We start from the raw sequence: 22,416 nt of genomic DNA, 5'->3' as shown, positions 1-22,416 counted from the left end.
TTTTTTTTTTTTCTTTTTTGTCGTTTCAAATTTTCTCGAATCAAACAAGTATCACTATATCATATTGCAGCAGAAAGCTTATAAATAAAAAATTTACACAATGACGAAATGTCAAACGTTCGCTGCTCGATTATGTCCAATGAAATTGTAGCTTTTCGAACTGGTCGTTCCCCCCGCTTTTGGATCGTCCGTTTTATGCGAAATTGTTAGAAAGAATGGCCTTTTCTTTTTCACTCATTTTCTATCAATTTTTATAGTCATGCTTCGTTATACAACACGTATTATTCATAATGATGCTGTTAAGCTCTGCAGTCGGCAAAATTTAAATAATGCACTTCGCTCTCCTCCAGCAAGACAATATTCAATAGCTAGCAAAGTTTTTAACAAAGGTTTGAATTTAATTTGTGTATCAAAAATAAAGGCTTATTTGGTTTTGTAGCTTAATATACCCTTTTCCTTCACACTAGACGCATTTGCCAAGCCTATTAAGCCAACCTTTATTCAATTCACACCAAAGCCATCTAAAATACTCGCTGTGGCTGCAGCTACTACAACTTTTGCTACACCCTTGCTTTATAAGGCACCTGTTCATTGTGAAGGTAATTGAAATTTGCCTTCGTTTAATAACAAGACTGAACTAAATTCGGAGAATTATACGGACAATAGCTGCCTTTGCTCGTTCTTCGGTTGCTACTGCTACCACCACACCACCTCTTGACACCAAAGTATCAACCAAAGACCAGGAACGTCTATTGCGTCGAGGCGAACTTACATTTGGCACTTTCCTTGGACTATGTACAGGCTATTTGGTTAAGAAAGTAGGCAAGGTCTTTGCTGCCTTTGTTGGTACAGGTTTTATATTTTTACAGGTATTTGGAACACGCTTTTTATCCATTGACGAAATTAAAAGGGCACAGCACTAAATATGAATCCTTTACTATAGTATTTGTCACAACAAGGTTATGTCACAATTCATTGGGACAGATTGGAAAGCGGATACAATAAGACATTAGATCTTGACAAGGACGGCAGAGTCACCAGACGTGATATTCATACGAAATGGCAAGGTTTTGTCAACTTCTTAACAAACAACATCCAATTCAAGTCAACTTTCTTGGTTGGTTTTTATGTAGGCGTTCGTTACGGCTAAATTATTTACAGATTTTCAACTTTTGCATAAAAGTAAAAATAGATTGTCTTGAGGCAATAAGCTGACTTGAAATAATAAAAGTGTTTTTATTGACGTTTAAGCGTTTCCTTTTTCTTTCGTTTTCAATTTTTCTATTGATGCAGCATTCTTCGAATCAGACAACAACGACAACCATAGAAGTCTTGAAAGAAGCATTTCCTGAGATTGATGCTGCTGTAATAGAGGATATAGTTTGGTCTACAGATAAAGATGACCTAAGTGATGTGTTGGACTTGCTTTTAAGTATGAGTCAAGAACAACACACCATTACCACTGGCTTCAATCAATCTATACATCAGCAAAGCAGTATACCCACATCGAGATCGTTACCACATACTCCTATTATTGACAACCGCGATCGTAGGGCTATCGTACAGGTAGGTTTGCAATCAATCATCATCAACCATGTTGATAAATCTTGAGTAAAATCCCACTCTAGACAGTACGAACTCTACCCCACAAAGGAATTGATAACCACATGGCAGGATCCGTCTCTACTAATCCTTTTACGGTAAGTTATCAAAAGGACAATTGCAAAGAGATTTGTTGTTTATTTCTGGCTGCTGAGAAAAATCCTATTCGACTTCCAATAGAACGGCAAGCCGTTGACAGTACGAGAAGAATTGATTCGGTGGCGCCAAGAACTTCAACGAGAAAGCATAGCACAACAACGAAGGCCAACAATGAACGCAATTAGAACTACTGTGTCTACTCCAGCTATAGTCAGTAGAAATAACTGTAAGTATCTGCTAAGCGTACAGGTTGACTCTTTTTTACGTTATGTGACAATGTGTAACACTTGCAAAAAAAAATAAAATAATTGAAAAGCAGACGAAACTCAAGAAGGTATCAGAGGATTGTTTAGTCGAGGTACGTTCAGCATTTATTTATTGATGAAGTAAACGCAAATTGACATGCTCAGGTGTAGGGCGCAGAAGTATAAACAGATCAAATATTAGGAATGTGCCGACTGCAACCCTCTCTTCAAGAAGTAAAGCTTTATTCATGCTGCTTAGTATTGTAAAACCTACAGATTGCTAATGTGATTACGTTATTATAGATCAAAACGACGACAATACTCTCACCCTCAATAACAGCCTTCATCACCCAACAGAACCATTAAGAAGACGACCATTACCTGATTTGCCACCAAGAAGTCAAAACCAGTCGATTCCCCAGCACGAGCTCAGTAAGTTGAATAGTTGCACATCCTGATCTGTGTCATTACTGACTGATCCACTTATCAGGTACCACAAACCCATTTCTACCAACATCTACAACTATAATAACTCCGTTACCGCCACCATTTCCAGAGAGACGGCAACATCTAAGATATCATACAGAGCAAGCGCAGCAGTCTTCATTTAACGGTAGGGATACCACACTTCATCATTATTCCTACATAAGTGCTTATTTCATATCATATTACTTTCATTGTAGTCACCGACGACAGGTACTCGTCAAGAAATCCATTTGAAGAATCTGATATACCGCCCCCTGCTTACAGTGAGATAGAAAAAGATACAGTGGTTGACCTTAATTGACGAGAACACTTATTGCACACCATGACTCGGAAGATATAAAATCAATTATGCACAGGTCATGGTTTATTTTGGCAGCCATCTACTTTAGGCTTTCCTTTTTTTCATTATTTAGCGTGTTCTAGTGTAATTGTGATTGAGTACACAGAGGCTCGAGTACAACACGGATATTAGACGTACTAATACTGCAGTTCAGCTTTTTTTTTTTGGATGAGCAAATTGCATTTGCGTAACCGATTATATTTGCCACGTTTTTCGTTTTGGTTTTCATACAGATATTTGATGTGTGGGCTGATTATGTAGAGTTTATTGTGACAGATCTGTCATACATGATTCTGCTTCTTTGACATTATAAACAACAATGTAGAGAGGCTTTTCTTTTTCCTGCTTCTTCTTTTTAACTGCTCGAGAACTTCATATTTCTAACTTTGACGAATCGCACACAACCAAAGCAAAAAAAAAAATAAAAAAGCATGCCTGCAATTGTTAAGACGTGCGAAAATAATAATGTACCTTTTACTGATAGTCCGTTGATGGTAAACGTACAGTGAATTAATGATACGTCAACTGTTCAATCTAACGTCTCTCTCAACAATAGTCACCCTCAAGAAGCAAACAGCGTGAAACACTTGTGAACAAAGTAATGCCATTTTTTGTACTTTGATGAAAGTTTAACAGACTTCTCATATTTATTTATGAATGCTGATGGGTATACATAGAGCGATGAAGTGTCTGATAAATACCTTTATCCTCCACACATCCTATTTGATGAGATAAACGCTGCAACAGCGAATGCAAAAGGAGGTTTGAGAGATCAAATAGCTGAAACGCTAAGACTCTGACAAAGATTGACCAACTAATAGCTCAATTAGAATCAAGCCCGAATGGTAATGATGAAGAGACGTTAACAAGGAGTAGCCAGCATATGAATGAAAAAGTCGTAAACTTGTCGCTGCATCAAGAAATAATGACGCCAAACGCTTTATGCCCTCCTTCGCATATTCAGAAAACAAGAAGACTTTCAAGAAAACCGATCAGCAGCGGTTTCAGTTTTGCTACAAACGTGAGTGTGCCCCACATACAGCATTCAACAAGTGATACTGAACCTTCTCTTGACAATGGAAGTGGTAGTAAGAGAAAAGCTTCATTTGTGCGCAGTCTATCAAATTCAGACCTTTATCACAGTGCTGTTAGTCCCAGGTTCATGGCGTTTCGAAAACTAAGCGACGTTTCAGTTGTAGGTATTGATGATTGTACAAACGCAAGTCGTGTTAAGAATTTTGTTTCTAAATTCTATTTGAAATATGCATAGTTACCTTCACAGTTTGCTAATGTTCAATCCAACGCATGCTACCAACAGCAACAGACTTTAGCGGAAGAAAAGAATGCCTCTTTTATTATTGAAGACATGCACCAGCAATTGCTCAAAAAAATAGATAACATGGTTGAGTTCAAGCTTAAGCAGTACTTCGACCAACTTCGAGCTGAGCTTTTCCAGTTACACACAGATGCTTTACGAAAAGTATGGGAAGATCAGAAGAGGGAATTTTCAGATTTTGCGACACAATTTCTTGAAAACCTGAAAACGACAGCGAAGACAGAGTGCGATCGGGAAGATGTGATTTCACCCTTGCATATTTCTTCGGATAGCTCGCTATCAACGCCAGTTGGATCTATAAGCACAGATACTGATGGAGAAACTGAAACTTTAAGCAAAGAAAAGAGCTTTCCACTGGATGGGATTGTAAACACTGAGGTGGCCAATATCCAAAGCACCTCATCAGTTTTCGATAGTAGGTTGGATTGCAGTTGGGCGGATATAATGCAACTAGAAGATGCTAAACAAAAGCGCATCAAAGAGAAGAAGCGAAGATATACAGAGACACGGCTGAATCATACTGAGATTTGCCAAAGATCCACAAAACGTTATGAAGACTGGGCAATGAGTCAAAGCGGTTCGGTAAACAGTCTGCAAAATAACAATAGAGAAAAAGTCGAAAAACAGCAGCTTAGTGGTAGGCCAAAAAATCGCACCCGCAGGGCTTTATCAAAACAGCAAATGGTAACTGGAGGCCTTGATAGCAGTATTCGCTCCTCATCAGATATAAACTCTACTGTAAGTAACATTACTACCGGATCTAAACAGCTCAGACATTACACTCAGTGTAGAAAAACCACGACACACAAGAAAGAACCCAGCTCACTCATTTCCTCCTCAGATATATGTTCTACGGAAGACGGTTATTTAACTTTTACCACTCTTATTAACGGCCACTTTGCGACTTACACAGTCAAAATACCCAGACAAAATCAAGAGCTACATCAATTATAAACGGCTTTTGTTGTTCTTTGTGAATTGAAAAGAAGCCATTCTTTATAACCTACCGTATCGATTTCCAAGTATTCATGAAACTATTGCTTATGTAATCGGATCATAAATTGAACAATAAACAGTAGTCACCTTTATCACTTAGCCTTTTTTCCAGAACCATTTTGGGTTAGGTATTCAAAGAGGCTTCTTTCTTCTGGTATAATTGATTTTTCGCGTAATTGTGCTAGAACGAGTCCAACTGCCACAGGATGATTTCAGACAGTCAAATTACGGCTTTGAACAAATACCTTAGTGTAACCAATGGTCGAGAAAAATTATGCAGACTTGTTCAATATTTTGCACGATTTTATGCTTTTTATTTACTGCAAAAAGGCGCTTCTCAAAAGACTATACAACAATGGACAGATTTGAAAACACATTTGGCCACAGGCCGTAAATTGTTTCGACTTTTAAAGCCCTTGGAGCTTGCGCAATCAAGTATTAAAAGCCTTTCGTTAGAAGATCCTGTACTTAGAATGCTACATTTTATCAAGTTTGCAAGCAATTTCTTTTATTTCAATCTTGAAGCCTTGAGTTTGGTAATAGCATGATATTGAATGAAGACCCTAAAGCTGGAACTCAGCTGGTTGCTAAAGTTGGCTTACTGATTTCTACGAATAGGTGGATACTGTCAACTTTCTTAAATTGAGAAACATCAAAAGAATCAATCGATTAGGCCTCAAGTGCTGGCTTATTTCCTTGATAGCATCTATTTTATCCGGACTATACCAACTTAGAAAACTTTCTGTTCGTGTAGACGATAGAAAAACATTAGACGACAAAGGAGACTCCAAACTTGAGCAGAAAAAGATGAAAAAGTAAAAACAGTTGATTGAACGTCCATGGTAAATACAAAATGCTAACGAGCCATCTTTTGATCTTTCGTGTAGACAAATAGATGCTGTCCGTTATCAATTGTGTCAAGATTTCTTTGACATATGTATACCAGTAGGAAGTTTAAAATGGCTCAAGCTGAATGAGGCAGCTATTGGAATTGCCGGGTAAGTTACCCACATTTTACCATTTACTTATGCTTTCTTCGAACTATTTGGGACTCATTTGATGGCCTTTCAATAGTGTGGTATCTTCTGCAATGGCAATGAATACGCAATGGAAAAAAGCAAACTCTTCCTAATTTAGCAAAAGAGAAAAGAGGGCATATTCAATAGTTGTTTCTCGACTGCATGTTTTTTAATGTCTCTTAGTCAATACAAAGCGGTGATTTTGATATCTGAACTTTAGCTCTCGAAATGGAGATTATACTTTTTTTAAAATTGATTTAAGCCTGTCTGGATGTTACTTTTGAATAGCTTCACTAACGCGGAGTGAAATGCAATATAATGCATACAGCATCATGTACGTTTTTTACAAGAAAAGACTCAATAGCAAACTCAGAAGCGTATAGGTACAACTTATTAGTACGGAAAGTGTACTACCACCTTATTTTCAAGCCAAAAAAAAATACAGCACAAGATCGAAGGAATAGCAAAGTGCATCAAAATATCTGTATTTCGTTAAGTAAAATGCGCTGATGTTATGTGTACTACATTTCATTCTGAGGAGACCGTTTTTCATATTGTTACAACTTCCTTCCATTTACACTTCTTTAAAAATGGGAGAACGATGAACATTAAGTCGCTATTTATCAAGCTTTGGTAGTTGTACACAAATCAAGAGAACAAATCGATGTCCTCGGTTCAAATAACTTCTACTCCAATTCATCATTGGAACATACTATGCGCGTGTAGGTTTGATGTATCTTTTCCTGCTAATAATGGTAGCCATCCCCCTTTTCAATTCCAATGCCATGCCCCAAATCTGTTACTGCGAAGTAGGCTTAAATTTTTCGCTCCGCATCATTGGCTAAAATAAAGCTTTTAGACTTCTAGAACAAATTAACCGAAAAAGTTTGTTGTCAAACCTTTTTTCTTTTTCTGCCCCGTACCACTCACAAATTTGTACAGCCATGTCGGAAGATCAGTTACGAACAAATATAGGCAGGAGTAAAAAAGTAGGTTTGCAAATTATGACATGCGCTTTTAACAATTTATCTCTTAGCAGATTGGGAAAAGAAATGGCAACAAGGTCGTTCTAGGTGGGACTATGGTCAACCAAGTCCAGCTCTTGTAACTTTACTGCAAACTGAAGAAGCGAGGGTACTGATACCGGCCAGTGGATTGGGCTTGGTTCCGGGCTGTGGTCATGGTAAACATAAGCAAAAAATTGGCAAACACTACAATGAAGTAATAATCCATTGATTTACCCATGGAACCCTTACATATACGCACAAACAGGTTACGACGTCGAGTTTTTTGCCAGTGAAAAGAGACATATGAGAGGCTTAGAAATTAGCCAAACATGCGTTGACCTGCTAAATCAGGTACGTAAGCAAACGTGAGGTTGGATAGCAGTAGGCTAATTTGAATTTTTGATAGAAATACCCCAATGCAAAAGAAGAGAATTTTGACTTTATATGTGCTGATTTTTTCGATTTTGAAGTACCTGAGCAGAAATACAACTTAGTTTATGATTACACGTATGTTGAACTTCTTGTCATCTTTAATGAAAAGAATGTAACTGATGGATATGAAATAGGTTTTTGTGTGCGATGGAGCCCTATTTGCGTCCTCAATGGGCTAAGAGAATGAATGAAATTATTGCTAAAGATGGTGTTTTGATTACTCTAATGTACCCAGTAAACGGTCAAGAAGAAGAAGGCGGACCTCCTCCGTTTCCCCTGAGCGAAGAAATGTAAGCACATTTAGTAATGATTGCACCTGGCTCGTCCATAGCAATTTCTGATCATTATCTGTTCCTTCTAGTTACCACGATCTATTGGCCGATAATTTTGAGTTAATGTACATCAACGACGCTATCGGACACGCTGAAAGGTTTGGCATGGAAAAGATAGCTATTTGGAAAAAGAAATAATCAGACTCTTCCAACCATTCTTTTTCATATACTATTGTCTTGAGATAGTCGCTCGTTAAAAGTCTATCAGAGACGAGACATAGAACATACTGCCGTTAAATGCCACTACTGTATATGTGTAGAAGGGACTAATCCTGTAAAGCTGTTATAATAGATATTTTTCATTCCGTTGTGTATGGCATAAATTGGCAATTCGAGAAATTTTTATGCTGTGTTTTTTTTTTTCTTCTTTCAAACCTTTCACTTTCAAAATGGCGACTTCAGCAGATCTATCCAAAATATGGGACGATCTTGTTGAATGGGAGAAAGAAATTAGTAAAAAAGACGAGAGTTTATCAAAAAGAAAGCTCATGCACGACCAGGTAGCTTTTAATTGTACCTGCTACTTACGTTATAGTCTCACCATGTCATAAAGATTGCATCCCACTGAACTCATTCTAATGCTCAAAGGTTTTACCGCCTGTTCAAAAATCAGCCGACATCCTACTAGACGAGGCTGAAGCAACTGGTTTACAAAAGTTATACAGTAAGCAAAAGGTATGACAGCTTACAATAGCACCATAAAAGATAGTCCGGACATGTGGTGGTTTTATCTAACTGATGTATATATAGACAGGAGCTACAACACACACTGTCTCACCAAACAAAACGACAACTTTATCGCGAGCAGAGAAAGCCGAAGCAGAGAAAGCAAAAGTAATATTTTCCATCAACAGTAAACAATTTTTGTGGGTAATATTAAAGTGAATTATGTATTTCCAGGGCAACGTATATTTCGCCAAGAAGGATTATAAAAATGCTATATTACACTATGGAAAGGCTATTGAAATGGATCCGACAAAGCCTGTATACTTTGTCAATCGTGCAATGGCTTTTCTGAAAACAAATTGGTACAGAAAGATCGATTTTTAGACCATGATAGAGCATTTGAAAACTGACTTTATCTATCAATAAATCCACACGGCAGCTTTTTAGAAGCAGAAAGAGATTGCACAAGAGGTATTCAACTACAACCTAACAACGTCAAAGCCTTTTGGAGAAGGGGTATTGCATTGAAAGAACTAGGTCGAATGAATGAAGCTCGAAAAGGTAAAGTGTAAAGCTACTATTTCTTCCTCAGTTACTGTTGATAAATAACGAGGTTACTCTTAATCATACCTTTCTAGATTTTGAGTCTGCTTTGAAGATTGAACCGAACAATAAAGCTGTGCTGGAGGAGTTGGAGAAATTACCAGTACTGAAGCAACCGGATGCTACTAAGAAGACTAGCTCAAATTCAGAAACGGCGGTTAATCGACAGAAACATACGCCTTCTAAGGAAACTAAGAAAAGATTACCCATTCATGTATTGGATGAAGAATATATAGATGCGAACAAAATACAAACAGTTGAATTGACAGAAAAGCCAACTTTTAACAAACCGAAGAAGACGGACTTCGACAAAGTTATTGAGAAGCCAACTATGGACGCAGAAAAGCAGCAATCATCACAGCAAATTGAAGTCTCAAACAGCTCTCTTAACAACAAAGAAAAAGTGGAAGTGACCGATAATGTAAAAGCACATACATCTACAGCGAAAAAACAAAAAACTGCTATAGCAGCACTTCCAACATTCAAATGTCCTATTACAAATTTCGAATTTGAAAGGGACTGGAAAACGTATAAAGCTAGGGGCGACGATATTTTATACCAGTACTTCCTCATTATCCCACCCTCTTCTTATGCTAATATTTTCAAATCCTCGTTGGAATCAGAACAATTTGAAAAGATTCTTGAGCTACTGGAAACAAAATATATTAAAGAGAAAACGCCAGAAGACATTATGGATGTTCTGAAGGGCTTTTCAAAAGTAAAACGAATTGATATGCTGGTTATGTTTTTAGGGAAAAAGCATCAACAAGGTGAGAATTTGTTATATTATGAGAAATGCGATGCTATTGTGATCATCAAATTAACCGCAAACTTTCACTTGTACTATTAGTTTTACGGTCGTTATTCGGTTTACTAAGAAATAGCCAGTCTTTAGATAGTAATGTGATTACAAAGCTTGCCAAAGTATACGGTGTTAGTTAAAGTTGCATACATGAACAGCACGCTTCTAGTGACAAATTTGTGTTCAAATTTGTATGAATTAAACTACAAGTTCGTTTACACAGTAATATACCTTTTTCTTCATGATATTTTTTTTTTTTTTTTTGGGGAATGATGAAGTATGTATACTTTGCTAGCCCTTTGATAATATTGTTAATTTGATGCGTGTACATTTTTAAAAATTCTAGTGGCGATGATGAGGGCCATGATGTTATACACATTGTTCGTGCATTCATACATGCTTCTTTGACGGAAACACGCTTGAGTATTATATTATTTTTTCTTTTTGGGTATTGTAGCTGACAAAAGAGAGTAAGGCCCACCAACGATAGCTGCTGAGCATACAACATAAAGGATAATAGCCATCCACTCGACATATTTATAGCATATATTTTCTGAGCTGTATACATCAGGTGGTCTATTTGCTCTATTGTTCTATTGTATACAAAAGAGGCGTATTCATTGTCATTGTTTGTAAATTTAAAGCACCCTATGTCTATTGAACAATAGTGTAATTGTTCTTCCTCCCCTTACTCAAAACATAATCTTATGAACTCAGTGAAACAAATGTAATTTGCGGCTAGAATTGTCTGTTCGCATCTCCTTTAAGTGTAAAGTATTCGTTTTTCCCTTATTTTTCTTTTCATTTAGGCAGCAGTAAAAGATGACAGTAGTATTTCCAACAAGTCTCAACCTCGAAAATCGTAGATCAGGCCATGCCGGTAATCTTACAGAGGAACAAACACAAAAGTTGAAGCAGATGTGGTCACGTCTTTTGGCTCTCTTCGAGCAATCTGGCGAACCTGTGCAATTACCAAATCGTAACGCAGAAGATGCACAACCAAAGAAGAAAGGCGGTTTTTTCAGTTCCTTCACTGCAAAAAAAGAAGAACCTGCCCAAGATTATTTCTTAGGTGCTACGTCAGATCCTCGTTGGACAAGTCAACCGTTAGATAAAGCTCTGCCTATGATTCCAGGCAAAAAGCTACATGAAGCCTTTTGGGGAATGGTGCACCTCACTAATCCTGATGCCACTGTTTTGAGATTTTTGCGCGCAAGAAAGTGGGATCTCAATGCGGCTTTTGATATGTTGGCAAACACTCTACGCTGGCGTATTTCGATGAGAGTCAACGAGATCATCTCTCTCGGTGAAAATGGATTGTATGAGGAATTAGAAAAAGCTAAGAAAGGTCTAGGTGATGCTTTTAAAAAGCAATTGGCGCTCAAAATGGTTACATTAGGTGGTCCTGATAAGGACGCACGTGGTGTTTGGTATGTCGTTAAGAGAGTGACAGATCATGAAAATATATTTTCCACTTAAAATTTAGTCGTATTTAATTGTACAGTTTTATTAACGTCCAAGTACATCACAAAGATGCTCAACCTTTGGAAATTATGAAATTGTTGACTGTTTATATCATGGAAACATCCCGTCTCGTTTGCGATTATCCTATGGATACTGTCTGTCTTGTCTTCAACCTTGAAAACTTCACTATGGCCAATATGGTAGGGATGAAAGAAAAGAGATAGAATATTGAAGGCTGACAACTTACGACAATTATTTTTTTTTCTCCCGACCCTTTCAGGATTTTGAAGTTGTAAAGTTCTTGGTCAATTGCTTCCAAGCTTATTATCCAGAAACATTAGGCCTTTGCTGTGTGCATAAAGCCCCTTGGGTTTTCACTAAGAGTAGGTTTTCAAATCAAATTTAATGTATAACAGATGTGCATGGGCTCATATAACTTTCTTTTTCTATTAGTCTGGAATTTGATTACTCCTATCTTGGACCCTGTTGTTGCCAGCAAGATTCTCTTCACAAAGGATGTAAACGAACTCGAAAAGCACATCGACAAAGATTGCTTACCTGTTATCATTACTGGCGATGAAAGTAGACCAGCATTGGATGATCTTAAAGCACCACGTGAGGCAGAACCTGGTTGTCTATCCCCACACGAAGCTGATCCTCGTATGCAAGCATACCATAATATGATTAAAGAGTATGAAGCAGCAACACAGCAATGGGCCAAGTCGAGTGCTTCAGGCGCTGAAGATGCTATGGATCGTTTGAAATTGGCTCAGCAATATCGTTTGACAAGAATTAAGGCAGAGAAATTATTGAGAGGAGAAACCAGTTACCATGTCAAGGGACTTATTAATATCACTGATGATGATAGACTTATTATCAAATACAATACCAGCACCTGGCAAGAAAAAGATATCACTGAATGGGTTTAAGTATGAACCATTCACTAGCTTTACTGCTTAGATTATGTACAATTATCTTTAAACTGCATTAAATTCAACCCCATTATAGACTAGACATATTTGATTTTAAGGAGAAGAAAAAAGGTTCCTCCGTTTATTAGCATATTTACATAAAACCTATACATGTCATATTTTCCAATAGACATCTATAACATTTCTTTATCTTTGTAAAATATACTATACAATTGTTTGAAAGCAAAATTCCTGAAAGTTGCTTTATTAACAAGTACAAAAGAAAAGTAACTTTATAGTATACAAGCGATATATACAAAGGAATAATAATAATATACACATGAATAATACAGTTTATGAAAATGATAAGGTAGAAACAACGTTTACGAATCTAATAGCCGACACCGCTGACGATACCATAGCCCAAGCAGATAGTCAGGACAGCAGCTACAATGGATGAGGGAACACCACACAGTAAGAAATCTTTGATTGTGAGGTAAGGTTTACCAGTAGGGTCCTCAAGCATAATAGCATTCATATTGGGGAAACTGCAAATAATAATAATAAAAAAACATTAGTATGAACTCGCTTTAGTGGGAAAACTAACAAAAAAAAAATGAATGCATACCCAGAGACAGGCAAACCCATTGCAACAGAAGATACGAGGCCAGTAACCATAACCATTAAGTTCGGTCGTGGAACAGGTAAGTTTTGACCCACTTGCTGAACAATAGGTAAAATAACCAAAGCCGCCACCGTATGACTGACGAATGTGGCGAAAACCAGAACAAGCATGCCAAAAATAAATATGACAGATAAAGCGGAGAGATGATTCACGTTGGAAGCAATATTATGACCGATCACATTCAAAAGACCAGATGTTCTAACGGCATAACCAAGAGCCATACCACCTTGCGCTAGAGTAACCACGGACCATAAAAAGTTGTTCAAGTCGGTTTTATTCAACATGTTGGTACCAAATAGCAATACAAAAGGAATGGCAGCAATAACACCATTGTTACCAAAGAAACCAGAAATGGAAGATTCAGCACACCATAAAGCAATAGTAGCAGCACACACGATACAGACCCAAACTTGAGCATAAGTAGGTCTGGAAAAGCCTTGGGATTTGATGACATTGAGATGAGGTGTATCGCGGTCAGGACGGAAATAAAGAAGAAGCAGCAGCCAGGTGGTCAGAATACAGACGACAGCACATGGTAAAGCACCACCAAACCAAATGCCCCATCCTGGGTTAGGGTTCATCAAGTTGATAGTGACAATATTTTGAGGAGAAGAAATGGGTGAGGAAAGACCGCCGATACAACTAGCAAGGGCAATACCCATGAGCAAGCAAGGCGCAACCTTTGAGTTTGGCTTCAGTGTTCTCAAAATAGGCTATATACATAGAGTAAATAATGTCGCAAATCAAAAAACCTTCCGGTTAGTAAGGTCTCGACTTTTTAGGGTTATCTTTGTAAACTTACATCAACCAAAGAGAAACATAGCACGGGAGTTGCAACATTACTGATCCACATACTCAGAAAAGTGGCGAGACACATATTTGTCAAGATGACCCAGCGCGGTCTAGAGCCAGCTTTACTTAAAATCGTGGAAGCGAATGCCTTGGCAACACCGTGTTTACTGAGAGCAGCAGCGATAGCAAAGCCACCGAGAAGAACCATAATAGTATCATTGAACATTTGATTGAACACCAACCCTGCAGCAGTAGGTGCAGGTAAAACATTTCCATTGCTATCCTTTATAATATGCATTGGAACGATCATGAGGGGAATAAGAAAAGCTGTAGCAAACAAGGGAATACACTAAGACCATGATAAGTAACATTAGCAATGTGATCTCTTTCTGTTACATGATGACACGAAAAAAATAAAAATTAAAAGGGAAGCACTTACTTCAAAAGCCCACATGAGGGCAGCAAAAATCAGAAGAGCCAGACATTTACTCGCTTCGTACTGACCCATAGTATCGACGCACATCAAGACAATATATAATATAATACTGATGAGAAAGCCAATAATATTCTGGATCGTTTTTCGACTAACAAAACAATTTATATAAGGTATATGAAAACCTTTTTGGACAATGGCTGCATGCGCATCAAGCGTTTGACGTTCCTTTCCCACCATATCTTTCCAAACCGATGTTCGCTCAAATTGGATATGATCACGCATATGCATTTTCAATTCAATTTCAGCGTTATGTTTTTTACCCATGGTGAAGACAGCGGCATACATTCCAAGGACTTGTTCCAAAGCATTTTCTAAGCGTACTTTGTTTTCGGGAGTAAATGCGTCTGTCGTTTTAACCACTTTCTGAAAATAAGCTTCACGAAGATTGGATTCCATTACTTTGTCCCATTTCTTCAAAATTTTCTCAAAAGCTGTTCGGTTTGTGCTAGCATACTGCTTAAGTTCTGTTAGAGAAATATAGGTTGCTGCGCATCGTACGCGAAAGTTGTAATATTGATTAAATTCGCTGACAGTGTCAGGTTGCCCCATGGAGACATGAGAGCCTCGTCTACGCCCAAATCTTAGCCCAACCGTTTGCATAATACGGGTGGGAGGTTTGGGTGGTAATTCTTCTGCATAAGCCGGCATATTTTCGTGCTGACTTAGCGTTCTTTCTATAGCAGAGCCACGACGCGAGCGCAAATTACTGACGCTCACTGTATTCGACCGTGCGGGAGGGTGTGTTGTCGGTGACACTGACGTACCAGTAGGTACAGATTTTTTGGACGCGCTATCATCATCGTCTAATTGTATATAATTTGGTTGGTTTTGATTACGTAACGTTTCTGAACCGCTTTGTCTGACAGTTGAAGTATTAGCGGCGGATGACTGCCTTTCTCTTGCTGTAAGATTCTGACCCTCATCTTCATTGTCCGATTCAGCGATAGAGGTGGACATAGTAGTATAAGAATCTCTAGAAACTCTTCTAGAACGGAAACGTCCTGAAAACCCAGAGTCTAGCTTTTCCAATGCACTTTTTGTGGGAATGGTTTCGATTACAGGCTGTTTACTTTCATCCGGTAAAGGAATATTGAACGTTTGAAATTCTTCAAATAAATCCTCAGCATCGCTCAAAAATTCTTCTTCTTTCATCAAAAAAAAGCTGGATACTTTGTCCAATTGTGTATCTAATTCTTTTATAAACTCTTCGTTTTCAGCATTAACAGTAATATTGAAAGGCTGCTTTTCGGAAGAGGATGCTTGTATATTGATAGCTTCTTTCTCACTTTTCAGACCAGATTCAACTTTGTCCATTTGGCTCTTGGCATTGAGATTTCGCTGGTCCATCTTCTGCCTCTCAGCCTGATAAAGTATCTTTTTTAAGCGATCATAGCTGTTGTTGAAGCAGAAAGATATAGTGTAAGCAAATTATTGCCCAAACTTTTAAAACATAATTTTACCATAAATGGGTATTTATGTCAATTTCTGTGTGTACAAACGCTTACTCGACATATTGATCAAGCCATTCTGGTACAGCATTTAGCACAAGTGAATGGGCGAATTTCATTGTATGAAAAATAAAGTGTCAGTTCGAAAGCTTAGTTAATGCTTGACAGGTTGTTCCCTTGCAAAGAGTAAGAAAAAGAGAGAGTTTATGTCAGCTATTGTGAAAAAGAAAACGGGTTTTTTTTTCGATTTATTTTTTTTTTTTTTTTTTTTATTTTTTGAAACCGAGCATTGAACTTTTAAACGCCTAAACTTTTTTCGGATATACAGCTACAACGATTTTTCCGTTACTGTATTTGACAAGCATTGGACATGGAAGACCAAGCTTCTCTAATGCTTTCTTTAACAAAATTTGTTTTTTGCTCTTCATTAGTAATCATCAGAATCTGTCGGAGCCATGTACAGGTGAACCGTTTTCCATTATTACGAGCCTCGCACATGCCAACTGCGTGGTATAATTCTACTATATATCTCCGTGTGTAGCTACTTGATCTTACATTTTGAGTAGACGTGAATATGACAGAAGGCTGGAATAATTTGGGTAATTTGTAGATCCTTCTGATCTCAGCAACGAACCCGTCTGAATAATCAGTAGATCGAATTATAAATAGGCGTTACTAATAATTAAAACGTAGACCTATTTCTGGGATATAACATTTTACCGTGGTCCTCGAGTACTGCATCCATGTTATCCTCTAAATCATCTCTAACGTCTTCATCCACATGAGTAAATACGATAATTACAAAATTCCAAAAGTCTTTCCCAAGCAGTTCGTGGAATAAAATCAGCATATTTTGGGTATAAGCATCCAACCTTGTTATTAGGCATTCAATTGAAAAATTGTTTTTGTTTTTCAGTTTCTCGACTTATATAACTTTCGTGTTCATCCTTTCTTCGTTTGTACCTGATATCATTAATGTTAAAGACCAAGAAAAATGCGCTGACCCCATATTGTAGAGACTTGAAATATTTGGTAATTTCATGTATTGTATGGCGATCTTCTATATTTGAATCGACGAAGCCTGGAGTATCTATTAAATGACAATATTGTTTTGATGGTGTAAACTTCCATTCTATTATTTTTCCCTCGACTGTTTGCGTTTTAGCCTATATAGAAAAATGACGAGTCGTATTACATAATTTTGGCAGTTGTACAATTGAGAGATTGCTTTATAGATCTTTACATCTACTCCATCGCCAACTTCAAATACATATTCGCCAGTAATGGCATTAAGAAGACTCGACTTTCCTGTACCAACACTTCCTAAAGCTGAGCAAACATATATATTCTTTTCATCGAAAGCGTTACTAGAGACAAACATATAGATCGTCGTAAGAGAGCAGCAATAGTATGATGGAAGAGGAGCTGCTATGGTTGCAGTGCTACACCCCGTTTTTTATTTGAAGAAGAAGCAGACTCTCTATCGTTTGACAATGTCGTACAACTGTACTCTCTTTTTTTTTTCTGCTTATTTTGTTTATGTTTTTATTTTGAGTTATGATCTGCATTATAGCAGGCAGCAAGATAACATCTGCTTCAACCGAGTGTTGTCTCTTTGAGTATCGGACAAACTTCCTCCAGTCGCGGTTTAAAAAATCCTAGCACTCAAATTTTCTAAAAATAGAACACACTTCTTTCTACTAAAAAACTAAGAAAGAAATATGTAGTCTCTTCAATGCCTTTCTTTTTTTTCTTATGTATTTTTTTAAAAAACAATAGAATATCCTTGTTTCTATTCAATTCTTGATATGAAGATAGAGGACAAGTCGAATTAGCTCCAAATAGTTTTGCTACTATATTTAGCGACTACGATATATTGATTTGAAACCATGCACGATTGTACAGCAAAGGCTAGAACGGAAGAAATGGGATACGACGATCAATGCAATTAACCATGAGAGCTTCTCAGCACTTTAGACAATTGCTAGACTGACACTGGTTTCTCGAAAAGCTGGAGACACTCCATTTTCCTTTGTATGGAATACAGCTTCCCATTTCGCTGATGGGAAAACGACATTCCTACTTTCAGCACGAGAGACTCGAATAACACGTGTTCTCTATTATCTTTTTAGATCTTCAAGAAAACGTTCACTGAGTACTGATGTCAGTTTGACACAAAATGCCCAAACTTAATTCTTCAGACTCTGTTCTCGTTCCTCACTTGCTCGTTAGAGTTTTCCGCTGAGATACAGTTCATTACACGTAGCACATTGCTAGTCAACCCTAAAGATGGTTACAACTTTTAATTCCAATCGCGTACAGCAACTTGGACATACATAAAACGTTATGAACGTGAATTTCTCCAGAATGTAATAATAGTAGTGGTATGTTAGAAAATCAGGCTGAGTTTTTGTTAACACACCGAAAGGAAAAAGACGAAAGAAGTGCAGAAATCGAGCCGTTTGTTCAGGGAAAAAATAAGAGACAAGTTTCCCCTTTTAGCAGTTGTGCAATGACTTCCACACAAAAACAAAGCAACTTTTGCAGCAGAACAAAAACATTCCTCTGCAAAGATTCTTGACGACGACGCTATTAAGCGTTTCTAAGAATAGATTTATCAGCTTTTTTTCACATCTCTGCTGTTTGTTGAGTGAGTTTCTTCCTTTCCTTTTCCTTTTTCTTTTCCTGCAACATTCTTTTTTTTTTTTTTTATTTAGAAAAAAAGCAAACGTATTTACAACGATGAAAAATATTAACGGGAGTAACAAAATTGAAGCCACCATCAGTGATAGTCTGCCAATTGCAGCGCATATATTTGAAGGCTACCTCTATCTAAAGGACGATAACACGAACAAATGGTTATGGAGACTATTTCGATTTGACGGTTTATGCTTGACTTGCCTATCGTCGAAGAAGTATAAATTACCGCCTCATACCCTTTTAGATGCACCAGCTGTTACAATCCCCACCAATAACGAACGTCAGCATTTGAGTTTCTTGAGTCAAAATACATCAACTACCTCTCTCACATCACCTTTGTATGCAACACTAAAGGACAAATCAGCTAGAATTACCACTCCAGCAAACAATAAAAACAATCTCTGCACAGCACCCGTGGCAAGCTACTATCAATTGCCGAAATGGACAGTCCAAATGATCAATGTTTCTTCAATATCAATTTTGAAACCGAACCAGATCAAACCAACGGCGACTATACGAGTAAAGAGCCTTAAACATACATTGCTACCCATCAGTAATATTAGCAATAGTCTCCACAAACATACTGCATCCCAAACTAAATTAAAATGCTTCTCCATTTGTACGTACGACGGGAAATGTTACAATTTAAGAGCCCACAAACAGAGAGATTTTGAAAGATGGGTCTTTGTTCTGGCGAAAATGTGGAGATTCGCTCAAGCTGCACGCCACATGTATCACCATACAGAGCCAGCAATATCTGTATCACTAACACCGCAATACCACCCATCCACGTCATCAGATCCTCAGCTTTCACCCACAGCTAGGCTCTCTATGAGCTTAAACGAAAGTGTAAACAGCTTCCCTCTAGATCTGGACAATATAATAGCAACAGAGAGGAAAAAAGATTGCTTTTATACTGCAAAAAGTGATATAAGTCGCTTTTACCAAAAGAACCAGATGAATGAAGCAACAACGGAAAGTAGCCATAGCAATAACAAACATATAATGCTCTCAAGGGAAAAAACGCTGTGGATTGAGGAGTGGGTAAAATCTTTAGCAGCATTGCAGACGCGTAAAGCAGAAGAATTGGATTATATGACAGAACTAAGTAGCCCTGTGCCCAGTATTCATAATGTTGAAAAGCAAAAGAGAAGTACATCTGTCCCACAACAAAGTATCAGGAAATCTTCACTACGATACCGTGCCGTTCATCAGCGCTCTCCATCCATTCGTCAACGAAGCGAATCCGTAAAGCGCAGACACATTATACCCGTACAGCCTAGTACAGCTATTCCTTCTCGGCACGCAAATCAGCAAACAGTACTTACACAGGCGCCTTCTTCCACAAGTATTAAATCACTGAAAGCTGAAAGTAGAAAGAGCAACAATAGAAAGAGCTATCCCCGATCTGCTTCTGCTGGTAATCTCATCGCTAAAATTAATGATGACAGATACATTGATTTTTTTCAAGACGCCAATACTGTACAAACCGATGAATCAACTACTAACACAGCTGCTAATGTTGCTAGTGTTGATACTAATGCCACCAATCTCAAGTTAAATCTATCTATTGTGAACAATAATAACAGTATAAAAATAGGAAATCGCTTCATAAAGAAAGAAATTGCAAAGCATTCACTTAAATACCATAACTCATTCCGAGCACACCCTGTCAAAATTATACGTAACAGTACATCTAACTATCAATTTTTGACCGCACCTACAATCCCTATCGATAGCCTTCCACTGCATATTAATCAAAGGCAGCAAGCTTCTCCAAAAGACCATCACCAACCGTTAGAATGCTTGAGAAAGAACGTAAATTACACTTATAACACTACAGAAGAAGCTAAGCATGAAAAATATATTGAACTCAACAGCAGTGACAGTGGTAGCAGAAATGATGATGACCACGATGAAAATGTTTGCTTGGAGGATATTCGAAGATCATTACAAAGTGTTGATTTAAATAGCAGAAAACCTCTTCAATTATCACAGCATTATCCTTCGTCTATTCACAATATGAACGAAAGGGCAAGGCCTAGGTCGGCACTTATCGCTACAAGAACTTCTAACAGCAGCGTCGGCAAGCAGAATAACAGATGTAGGAATTCGTGGGCGGCTACCATCACGAGTCCCCATCATCTCAACTACACTTATGACATTAGTGGTATTGCTCCGACTGCCACTACTACTACCACTCTTACTTGAAACCTCCTTTCTTTTTTTAATACATGAATAAACCGCTATGCCACATCTTTGGCGCTTTTTCTTCTTGATAAGAAAAAACAAAAACAGAAAGAAAAAAAAAAAAACAACAACCAAAACCAGGTCCTGAGATTCGTAACTTCGAACTTAAATACAGCTATCGCAATGTTTTATGGTTTTATGTAAAATTTAGACAAGTATGCAAAACGATAAAGAGTTTAGAAGTTTAATACAATGCTTATCTCTTCAATGTATGGATTATTCCCTGTGAATCAATACAAAAAGGCCCAATACGCCTAATAATGCAAATTTCACCCAAGGGTAATCATTCATAACAATAGTTACCATACCAAGATAGGGTAAGAAACTAATAACAGAGAAATACGAATGAGATGGTCGAGCTTTACAAGAGTATATAATTGTTCAGGTATATCTTACCCTCTGACTTTGCCAACGATATGCTCCCTGTGAATCCACATTTGTCCTCTATTGTATAAGACACGATCATCTCTGCTATTATGATCGCCCTTTGTAAGTATATATTCTTTTCCGGTATTAGCACTAACAGCATTCAATACATTGTAGCAGTAAGTTGCTTTTAGTTAACGTAACTCTAATTGTCGAGAATTTAGTAACGTATTTTTTGCTTGCTGAAGGACTTACTCTTCATGTATTTTTATCACTCTATGGACAATAGGAATGCTTCTTTCTGGCAGTTTGAATACAGTAATATCATTGATTTGAATGGGTGCATCTTTAGGAAGAGTTAAGAATAATAAATCACCACGGTGGAAGGCTGGCTCCATGCTTCCACTGTTGAAAAAATAACAATTAAAAAGAATAATGTTATAGAAGTCTACATACATATCTTTTTTCATTTATTTTTACCTCAGAACAACAACAACCGGGCTTTCTGTATTCGTAATAATCGATAGTCCTTTCCATATCATAAGTGCTGAAGCTGCGATGGTTAAAATATTCAGCACTTGCGATGCGACCTAATGTCCGATCGAATTAGAAAAGACGGTACATTCACGCGTCAATATGTCAAGACTAAGCGGATTATCGATATTATGATATTCGAGAGGTAAGTACCTGTCGCATGTTCATTCGACGCAATTCCCCAAACATTTTAAGACACAAAACTTCTGATGATGAAAGAAGATGGGCAAAAGCCTATTTATGCGGAAACTGAAGAGGTAAAAGATAAAAAAAGGGGAGAACAAACCCGCATTAAAAATTTAAAGTAAACAATAACCATTCAAATTGATGACACTTGGCGAACAGAAAGATATATACACTGCTTAACGAAAGCATACATGCTCTTTAAAATTCTCTTTTAAGATACTTCATTGCTATCTAATTTATTCTTGCGCCTACAATGCATTACTACCAAATAAACAGCCAGACACATAGTTCTACAATATTGCAGAAAAGGTACATCCACGCTGTAGCACTTAATTGGTCAATGATTGCAAAAGTACCTAAACTCTTATAGTTTTTTGAATAACTTGAACCGTTCCAAAAGAAAGTCGCTATAATTATTCGTTCCGAAAGTTAAATGATCTAAAATGCTTGCAACAGTAAACAGTACACATGAATTCGTGTATTAAATCATGTATTTTGAAAGTAAGGGGAAAAAAACCCTAACCCCTTCCTCCGCGTCGGCCAGCTTTTGAATCGTCTTGCACAGTCACATGTTGCATGTGAATATTTTACATGATATTCAAGCAAATTTTAAAATCAA

At 37.5% G+C, this 22,416-nt stretch overlaps 11 protein-coding genes across 11 annotated transcripts; 8 read left to right on the top strand and 3 right to left on the bottom strand.

Moving 5' to 3' along the window:
* Positions 1–6: 6 nt before the first annotated feature.
* BDF20DRAFT_851102 (FUN14 family-domain-containing protein) lies at positions 7–1,250 on the top strand. Its single transcript, XM_053080003.1, has 4 exons — positions 7–389; positions 468–599; positions 667–869; positions 944–1,250. The coding sequence occupies exons 1-4, from the start codon at positions 260–262 to the stop codon at positions 1,148–1,150; spliced, it is 672 nt and encodes a 223-aa protein (XP_052938965.1). The 5' UTR covers positions 7–259; the 3' UTR covers positions 1,151–1,250.
* Positions 1,251–1,255: 5 nt separating this feature from the next.
* BDF20DRAFT_276337 (uncharacterized protein) lies at positions 1,256–3,243 on the top strand. The gene is made up of 7 exons (XM_053075064.1): positions 1,256–1,566; positions 1,629–1,700; positions 1,783–1,927; positions 2,250–2,378; positions 2,503–2,559; positions 2,630–2,695; positions 2,767–3,243. Exons 1-7 carry the CDS (start codon positions 1,288–1,290, stop codon positions 2,853–2,855), a joined length of 837 nt encoding a protein of 278 aa, XP_052938964.1. The 5' UTR covers positions 1,256–1,287; the 3' UTR covers positions 2,856–3,243.
* Positions 3,244–3,964: 721 nt separating this feature from the next.
* BDF20DRAFT_276520 (uncharacterized protein) lies at positions 3,965–5,218 on the top strand. The gene is made up of 3 exons (XM_053075065.1): positions 3,965–3,971; positions 4,043–5,153; positions 5,217–5,218. Exon 2 carries the CDS (start codon positions 4,139–4,141, stop codon positions 5,060–5,062), a length of 924 nt encoding a protein of 307 aa, XP_052938963.1. The 5' UTR covers positions 3,965–3,971; positions 4,043–4,138; the 3' UTR covers positions 5,063–5,153; positions 5,217–5,218.
* Positions 5,219–6,339, top strand: BDF20DRAFT_276521 (peroxisomal biogenesis factor 11). Its single transcript, XM_053075066.1, has 4 exons — positions 5,219–5,640; positions 5,723–5,919; positions 5,992–6,102; positions 6,179–6,339. Exons 1-4 carry the CDS (start codon positions 5,311–5,313, stop codon positions 6,234–6,236), a joined length of 696 nt encoding a protein of 231 aa, XP_052938962.1. The 5' UTR covers positions 5,219–5,310; the 3' UTR covers positions 6,237–6,339.
* A 511-nt stretch (positions 6,340–6,850) lies between these two features.
* BDF20DRAFT_276078 (S-adenosyl-L-methionine-dependent methyltransferase) lies at positions 6,851–8,135 on the top strand. The gene is made up of 6 exons (XM_053075063.1): positions 6,851–7,098; positions 7,163–7,306; positions 7,396–7,481; positions 7,537–7,637; positions 7,697–7,852; positions 7,924–8,135. The coding sequence occupies exons 1-6, from the start codon at positions 7,068–7,070 to the stop codon at positions 8,030–8,032; spliced, it is 627 nt and encodes a 208-aa protein (XP_052938961.1). The 5' UTR covers positions 6,851–7,067; the 3' UTR covers positions 8,033–8,135.
* BDF20DRAFT_277394 (uncharacterized protein) lies at positions 8,136–10,585 on the top strand. The gene is made up of 7 exons (XM_053075067.1): positions 8,136–8,394; positions 8,483–8,569; positions 8,645–8,728; positions 8,795–8,922; positions 9,000–9,121; positions 9,199–9,933; positions 10,014–10,585. Exons 1-7 carry the CDS (start codon positions 8,239–8,241, stop codon positions 10,103–10,105), a joined length of 1,404 nt encoding a protein of 467 aa, XP_052938960.1. The 5' UTR covers positions 8,136–8,238; the 3' UTR covers positions 10,106–10,585.
* Positions 10,586–10,787: 202 nt separating this feature from the next.
* BDF20DRAFT_904623 (CRAL-TRIO domain-containing protein) lies at positions 10,788–12,358 on the top strand (the record flags this gene model as incomplete). The annotated part of the gene is made up of 4 exons (XM_053083055.1): positions 10,788–11,395; positions 11,470–11,629; positions 11,710–11,812; positions 11,883–12,358. 4 exons carry the CDS (start codon positions 10,788–10,790, stop codon positions 12,356–12,358), a joined length of 1,347 nt encoding a protein of 448 aa, XP_052938959.1.
* A 373-nt stretch (positions 12,359–12,731) lies between these two features.
* BDF20DRAFT_832508 (SPX domain-containing protein) lies at positions 12,732–15,880 on the bottom strand (the record flags this gene model as incomplete). Its single annotated transcript, XM_053078546.1, has 5 exons — positions 12,732–12,888; positions 12,969–13,738; positions 13,828–14,166; positions 14,257–15,706; positions 15,819–15,880. 5 exons carry the CDS (start codon positions 15,878–15,880, stop codon positions 12,732–12,734), a joined length of 2,778 nt encoding a protein of 925 aa, XP_052938958.1.
* A 226-nt stretch (positions 15,881–16,106) lies between these two features.
* BDF20DRAFT_814651 (P-loop containing nucleoside triphosphate hydrolase protein) lies at positions 16,107–17,142 on the bottom strand (the record flags this gene model as incomplete). The annotated part of the gene is made up of 4 exons (XM_053077000.1): positions 16,107–16,399; positions 16,482–16,633; positions 16,725–16,885; positions 17,005–17,142. The coding sequence occupies 4 exons, from the start codon at positions 17,140–17,142 to the stop codon at positions 16,107–16,109; spliced, it is 744 nt and encodes a 247-aa protein (XP_052938957.1).
* Positions 17,143–18,454: 1,312 nt separating this feature from the next.
* Positions 18,455–20,776, top strand: BDF20DRAFT_851056 (uncharacterized protein). Its single transcript, XM_053080002.1, has one exon. It carries the CDS (start codon positions 18,504–18,506, stop codon positions 20,670–20,672), a length of 2,169 nt encoding a protein of 722 aa, XP_052938956.1. The 5' UTR covers positions 18,455–18,503; the 3' UTR covers positions 20,673–20,776.
* On the bottom strand, positions 20,736–22,079 carry BDF20DRAFT_851048 (signal peptidase I). The gene is made up of 5 exons (XM_053080001.1): positions 21,765–22,079; positions 21,558–21,667; positions 21,333–21,482; positions 21,108–21,230; positions 20,736–21,036 (listed from the first exon to the last, which is right to left on the bottom strand). The coding sequence occupies exons 1-5, from the start codon at positions 21,798–21,800 to the stop codon at positions 20,928–20,930; spliced, it is 528 nt and encodes a 175-aa protein (XP_052938955.1). The 5' UTR covers positions 21,801–22,079; the 3' UTR covers positions 20,736–20,927.
* Between the last annotated feature and the right edge of the window lie 337 nt (positions 22,080–22,416).

This window comes from Mycotypha africana, assembly GCF_025528875.1.
Source record: "Mycotypha africana strain NRRL 2978 chromosome Unknown BDF20scaffold_2, whole genome shotgun sequence".
In the NCBI taxonomy this organism is placed as follows: Eukaryota; Fungi; Mucoromycota; class Mucoromycetes; order Mucorales; family Mycotyphaceae; genus Mycotypha; species Mycotypha africana.
This window is presented reverse-complemented; position numbering and strand designations above follow the sequence as displayed.

Coding starts and splice junctions, on each gene's coding strand:
- BDF20DRAFT_851102 (XM_053080003.1), top strand. CDS start 260: ATGCTTCGTTATACAACACGTATTATTCATAATGATGCTGTTAAGCTC. Junction 390..467: donor TAGCAAAGTTTTTAACAAAG/GTTTGAATTTAA, acceptor CCTTCACACTAG/ACGCATTTGCCAAGCCTATT. Junction 600..666: donor GGCACCTGTTCATTGTGAAG/GTAATTGAAATT, acceptor TACGGACAATAG/CTGCCTTTGCTCGTTCTTCG.
- BDF20DRAFT_276337 (XM_053075064.1), top strand. CDS start 1,288: ATGCAGCATTCTTCGAATCAGACAACAACGACAACCATAGAAGTCTTG. Junction 1,928..2,249: donor TATAGTCAGTAGAAATAACT/GTAAGTATCTGC, acceptor ACGTTATTATAG/ATCAAAACGACGACAATACT. Junction 2,696..2,766: donor TATACCGCCCCCTGCTTACA/GTGAGATAGAAA, acceptor ATGACTCGGAAG/ATATAAAATCAATTATGCAC.
- BDF20DRAFT_276520 (XM_053075065.1), top strand. CDS start 4,139: ATGCACCAGCAATTGCTCAAAAAAATAGATAACATGGTTGAGTTCAAG.
- BDF20DRAFT_276521 (XM_053075066.1), top strand. CDS start 5,311: ATGATTTCAGACAGTCAAATTACGGCTTTGAACAAATACCTTAGTGTA. Junction 5,641..5,722: donor ATCTTGAAGCCTTGAGTTTG/GTAATAGCATGA, acceptor TTCTACGAATAG/GTGGATACTGTCAACTTTCT. Junction 6,103..6,178: donor GCAGCTATTGGAATTGCCGG/GTAAGTTACCCA, acceptor GCCTTTCAATAG/TGTGGTATCTTCTGCAATGG.
- BDF20DRAFT_276078 (XM_053075063.1), top strand. CDS start 7,068: ATGTCGGAAGATCAGTTACGAACAAATATAG. Junction 7,099..7,162: donor TCAGTTACGAACAAATATAG/GCAGGAGTAAAA, acceptor ATCTCTTAGCAG/ATTGGGAAAAGAAATGGCAA. Junction 7,307..7,395: donor GGTTCCGGGCTGTGGTCATG/GTAAACATAAGC, acceptor ACGCACAAACAG/GTTACGACGTCGAGTTTTTT.
- BDF20DRAFT_277394 (XM_053075067.1), top strand. CDS start 8,239: ATGCTGTGTTTTTTTTTTTCTTCTTTCAAACCTTTCACTTTCAAAATG. Junction 8,923..8,999: donor GCTTTTCTGAAAACAAATTG/GTACAGAAAGAT, acceptor TCCACACGGCAG/CTTTTTAGAAGCAGAAAGAG. Junction 9,934..10,013: donor AGGGAAAAAGCATCAACAAG/GTGAGAATTTGT, acceptor TTGTACTATTAG/TTTTACGGTCGTTATTCGGT.
- BDF20DRAFT_851056 (XM_053080002.1), top strand. CDS start 18,504: ATGAAAAATATTAACGGGAGTAACAAAATTGAAGCCACCATCAGTGAT.
- BDF20DRAFT_851048 (XM_053080001.1), bottom strand. CDS start 21,800: ATGTTTGGGGAATTGCGTCGAATGAACATGCGACAG. Junction 21,668..21,764: donor GTCGAATGAACATGCGACAG/GTACTTACCTCT, acceptor ATCGGACATTAG/GTCGCATCGCAAGTGCTGAA. Junction 21,483..21,557: donor CCGGTTGTTGTTGTTCTGAG/GTAAAAATAAAT, acceptor TTTTTTCAACAG/TGGAAGCATGGAGCCAGCCT.